At 38.8% G+C, this 5,451-nt stretch overlaps 2 protein-coding genes across 2 annotated transcripts; both read left to right on the top strand.

The window, feature by feature from the left end:
* The first annotated feature begins 2,758 nt into the window (after nucleotides 1-2,758).
* On the top strand, nucleotides 2,759-3,229 carry LOC141641621 (uncharacterized). Its single transcript, XM_074450276.1, has one exon. The coding sequence runs from the start codon at nucleotides 2,759-2,761 to the stop codon at nucleotides 3,227-3,229; it is 471 nt and encodes a 156-aa protein (XP_074306377.1).
* A 483-nt stretch (nucleotides 3,230-3,712) lies between these two features.
* LOC141641620 (uncharacterized) lies at nucleotides 3,713-4,405 on the top strand. Its single transcript, XM_074450275.1, has one exon. The coding sequence runs from the start codon at nucleotides 3,713-3,715 to the stop codon at nucleotides 4,403-4,405; it is 693 nt and encodes a 230-aa protein (XP_074306376.1).
* The last annotated feature ends 1,046 nt before the right edge of the window (nucleotides 4,406-5,451 follow it).

The following is a 5,451-nucleotide window of genomic DNA, read 5'->3' as shown; positions in this document are numbered from 1 at the left end:
GTAACACCAAAAGAACATGTAATATACATTGTAACACAAGGCAACTATTATTTTCAACATAATATCGATTGATGATGTAATAAAAGTTACTAAATGGAAATTAAATAACTATAACCTTTGAATTAATTTAGATTTATTACTTGCTCGTTTATTTCTTACTAATGACATCTAACTTAAACATGCATGTAGTTAATGTAAATGTATAGGCTTAGGGCAACACATTCAGCATATCACTAGACATGTTATTCTACTTCACATAATTTACAACATCCAAATATCAAGGTGCAAGAGATGAGAAAACAATTTCTTTTAAACTTGGGTAATTTAACATAAATACTCCAAAATATAGACATCATTCTCATAATACTCCAAACTATATTTTAACTCGAAATAAACCCAACTTTGTGTAACATCTTCTCAAAATAGAACCGAATGACCGACTACCTGATCAGCCGGTAATTGTCATTTTACTTTTTTTAATTATAACATAATTATTACTCCATCCTAACTCCTAATTAATGTCTTCTAACCTTTTGTGTATTTGTGTCTTTTGAACACAAAATTAAAAAACAGAGACCATGATTTTGGTGTATCCATGTGACTTGTCCACATCAATCCACCACCTTCCTAACCATCGCAACACAACTCATCCTCACCGACATATCAGCATACTCGTTGCACCGTCTCCGACATATCATCAAACATCACGGACTCCTCTGACCTCATCTCATTCTCACCTCACCAACCCGAGACAACGGCGGCGCAACTAATCTACAGCTGACGTCAACAATTATCCTCACCATGGCAAGCACGCACCTACCTTGAAAATCTATCCCCAACCTCCGAAAACCCTAATCGCCAACACCACCACACCGGTGGACCACTTATCGCATAATAAAGTCCCACCTGCCCTGCAATACTTTCCGACAATGATGGCGAACCCGAACCCGAACCCGAACCATAATCAAAAACTTATGATTATAATTAAAATTATCCCTAAACTTCCTCAATCTCATAGCTTTACCCAGAAAAGAAGATGAAGACGACAACGAAGAAGTAATAATAAGGAATTGGGTATTCATGGGCATAATTTGTGCTGTTGGAAACACAGTATGCGCCTTTTTTAAGGTTGTTTTGATTGATTTTTTTTTTCCTGGGTTTAATTTGGGTAAATTGTGTGAAATTTAAGAGATAAATAGAAGTGGATAGAGATGAAGAAAAGCCTTCTTTGAGTATGCACAATTTTTAAGGTTGTTTTGATTGACTAAGGATGAAATTGAATCACTGAAAATAAGAGTAAGTATATAGTTGGAGAGAGTATTATTCTAATTATTTAAAAGAGTAAATTAATAATTACTCCCTTTTATATACCTCTTTTCTAAAATAACTCCCTTATGAAAACTTTTTAATAATTTACTCCCATAAAATGTTCTCAAGTCAAAAATTGCACCCATTTAGACAATCCGGTGACATATTCCATCAATATTTGAATTTTGTGATTTAAAGCCTAATTTTATGATAAAAATGCCCTTCTCTTGTTTTTATATACTTGAGCTCCTCTCTCTCTCTCCATTATACTCATCAATTCATACCTCAAAACTCCCCTTCTTCTCCTATTTTCCCCAATTAAGATAATAGTCTCATGATTACCATTCATTGTAATCAATTTCCCACCCGAATTTTCTTGCCAATCTCTTGAGTTTCTCCAAAAAATATAAAATCTTAATTTCATCAAGTGTTCTCTTCTCCAATTTCCTAGGCTAAGATAAGTGTGAGTTGGAGTTTGACAGACATGTTTCAACAAACACGTTGTGGGCATCCGATTCTAGGCGACAAATTTTCACATTCGAGATTATTCAACTTCAATCTGCAATTTATATGAGACGGTCTAAAGAGGTACTTTACAATATCATTTTATCACCATATAGTCTTACACAACACTTGCTACAGATAAATTAGGTGAACACCATATTTATTTAAAAATAGAAAAAGAAAGCAAACCTTGCAAAAAGAGAATGAAGAAAGGAATAAAAAGATGGTATTTGGATGAGATCTACACCAGAAAAGATTTTGGATTCCCCCTAATTAATACACAAGAGTACCAAGTACCAAGGCTCGGGAACATCGACACAAACTGATATTTCCCCACTTTTGTTCATTTTAGAATCTTCGTCATCGACTATGGCGACTTGGTTGACAATAGGTTCCACCATTTGAGAGTAATTTATGCAAGAAGTTGGTGTAGAACTATCATCAAACACCTGGTGTGCTTGAATTACAGGAGCTATGGAGCAAAATACTCTATACTCGTGTATCTGATTTTTGCATAAATCATTAGTAGAAGCTTGCGAATTTGGTGCGGGACTTGCGTCGAACACCTGGCGTGTTATACAAAAATCCGTCTCCGTCCCATCAGTATTCTTGTTTTAGCCTCAAGATCTTCATGTGCTTCAAATTTTCTTGGTATAGTTTTGTCGAACATCTTCATGTGCTTCAAAGAGGGAAGTAGATGAAATTACAAATGGGGAAGAAGATATGAAATTACACAGGGCCAAAACGGTCATAAAAAAAGATTTTTCATCGGATTGTCAATTTGGGTGCAATTTTTGACCTGAGAACGTTTTATGGGAGTAAATTATTAAAAAGTTTTCATAAGGGAGTTATTTTAGAAAAGGGGTTTATAAAAGGGAGTAATTATATACTTGAGCTATGGAGCAAAAAAGGGTGGTTCTACTTTCGCTTTTCTTCAGTGGATGACATGAATAGCATCTTAAGGGGTAATGCTTGGAGTTTGAGTGGCCACTCCCTCCTTCTAAAGCAATGGACTCCTCTTTTCCCAACTCAGCTGGACACAATATCTAAAGTGCCTGTTTGGGTGCTCTTTCATAATTTGGATCCTCATCTCTGGTCTGCCTCTGCTCTAAGCAAGATAGCCAGTAAAATTGGTACTCCTCTCTATGCCGATCCTGTTACCACTAATAAAGAGAGGTTATCGTTTGCCCATGTTATGGTAGAAGTTGATCTTTCTGGACATTTGCCTGATAATGTGGTTATTAATTCCCCTTTTATGGGGCAAATCATTCAGGATGTGGAGTATGAGTGGTTACCCTACTACTGTACTCATTGCAAGAAGTTGGGGCATGAAAAAAAAGTTTGCAAGCAACTCAAACAGAAGGCCAAACCCAAAGCTGCAAACTCGAGCCCAAATTGTTCTATTGCACGACCATAAGGACACCGAGACAAATATTAATGCTCCACAAATGGTTGAAACCGTTGCTCGTAAAGTGGTTGATCTTACCCTTGGTAGCATGTCATTGATTCCCGACTCGGTGGGGGTTGTCACCGCGTCGGTGGTCCTTGCCCATGTTCCCTTGTTGGCTAGTGAGAGGGCTTCCTTGGACCATCCGGAGCATGGTGAGTCTGGGACTCTATGCCCAGCTTCGGCTCTGCCCAATAGCTCCTGGACCGCTAGTCAAGAGCTGGACCTTAATATTCAGGTGGTGACTGAGCAGCAGTCTCAGGATCCAATACCTGTCTCATTAAACCAGTTTGGTATCTTGGGCGATGTTGTAGCGGGAATGAATGAAAGTATTACTGAAGTTGCTGCCAAACTAAAACCTGGCACTGTGGTTTCTCAACTTAGTATACCTACACCCACCTGGGCTGAACAGGAGGTTAGTGAGACAGAAGACCCACCCCCACTGCACTCACCATGAAAATTGGGGTCTGGAATATTAGGGGAATGAATAAGCTTTTGAAGCAATCAGAGGTTATTTCTGTTTTTAATAAATCTCGCTTAGATATTATGGGTATTGTAGAAACTAGAATCAGGAATAAGAACGCCCTCTCTATTCAGAGAAGGAAGTTTAAGCAATTTTTTATTTTGGATAATTACTCTTCTCACCTAAATGGTAGGATCTGGATTATTTGGAAGGACTCCTCTCTAAATGTTCAGGTACTAAACACCAGCAGTCAGTGGATTCACCTCTCTCTCACTCATGGGTCTCATGTTGTTGAAGCTACTTTTGTGTATGGGTTTAATCACCCTGCTCAGAGATTCCCTCTCTGGGATTTTTTGGTTAGTAATGTTGGCTGTACCAATCCTTGGATTGTCCTAGGGGATGTGAATTGTGTGCGTACTACTGAGGAAAGAATCAGTTCTGACCCCCCCAATGCTGCTGCCATGGCTGAATTTAATGAAGCTATCGCTAATGCGGGCCTTGCTGAGGTTAGAACTCAGGGGTGCTGTTTTACATGGACTAATAAGCAGGATTACGCGGATAGAAAATGGGTTAGACTAGATAGGGCTTTGGTTAATACTTCGTGGTTACTAGCTTTCCCTGATTCCTATGCCGAGGCACTTATCTGCAGAATTTCGACCACTCCCCCTGGTCATTACTCTTGATGCAAGTACCCATCCTAAGAACTCCTCCTTCAAATACCTTAATGTTTGGAGCCGGGATCGAATTTCCTCCCTCTCGTTCGTCTTTGAATGGGGACTTACATTAAGGGATGTGCCATGTATAAGTTGGTCCAACATCTCGGACGGTGAAAGGAAATTTGCGTGGTTTGCATAGGGAACACTATGCTAACATCACTCATTAAGGTGAAAAAATTGCAAAGAAGACTTCAAACTTGCCAGGAAAAGCTCCAAATTGACCCACATAATAGAGCTCTATGTCTGGAAGAGGAGAATCTCAGTAAGAATTATTGTAAACTTCGAACTATTGAACTGAGTATTATTTTTCAAAAAGCTAAGGACTTTGAAATTAAGATGGGTGATGCTAGTACAACATATTTTTCTTCTAAGGTAGCTGCTAGAAGAAATTCTTCTAACATAAGAAAAGTTGTGGACACACAGGGAACTGTTTGCACTGCTTTTCCAGACATTTCAAGGCTTTTTTAGACTACTATATCACTTTATTTGGGACTGCTGGACATGTTACTAAATTTGACACTTCCATAATGCAAAATGGACATATTCTGCTCCCTCTCGAAGGTAGCATCTTTTGGAGCCTATTACCCCTCTTTGAAATCAAAAGTGCCCTCTTTTCCATTGATGCTAACAAGAGCCCAGGGGCCGGATGGTTATTCGTCTGGATTCTTTAAGGATGCTTGGGATACTATTCATGATAGTTTTACAACTCGCTATATTGGATTTTTTCAGATCGGCAAATTACCCTTGAAGGAGGTGAATTCCACTCTCATTACTCTCATCCCCAAGGGGAGCTCCCAACCACGGTCATGGATTATCGGCCCATCTCCCGCCGCACTACCATCTATAAGACTATTAGTAAGATTCTTACTGCTAGGCTTCACAAAATTATGCCACACATTGTAGGTTTGGAGCAGTCGCCTTTGTTCTTGATGCAGTCTATCTTTGACAATACCATGTCAAGCTAATGAGTTAGTTCGGGGTATGGCGAAAAATATAAAACACCCAGATGTGTT

Source organism: Silene latifolia, chromosome 2 (genome assembly GCF_048544455.1).
Source record: "Silene latifolia isolate original U9 population chromosome 2, ASM4854445v1, whole genome shotgun sequence".
Lineage (NCBI taxonomy): Eukaryota > Viridiplantae > Streptophyta > Magnoliopsida > Caryophyllales > Caryophyllaceae > Silene > Silene latifolia.
This window is presented reverse-complemented; position numbering and strand designations above follow the sequence as displayed.

Excerpts from the sequence above, each read along its gene's own strand:
- LOC141641621 (XM_074450276.1), top strand. The coding sequence starts at position 2,759 with ATGAATAGCATCTTAAGGGGTAATGCTTGGAGTTTGAGTGGCCACTCC.
- LOC141641620 (XM_074450275.1), top strand. The coding sequence starts at position 3,713 with ATGAAAATTGGGGTCTGGAATATTAGGGGAATGAATAAGCTTTTGAAG.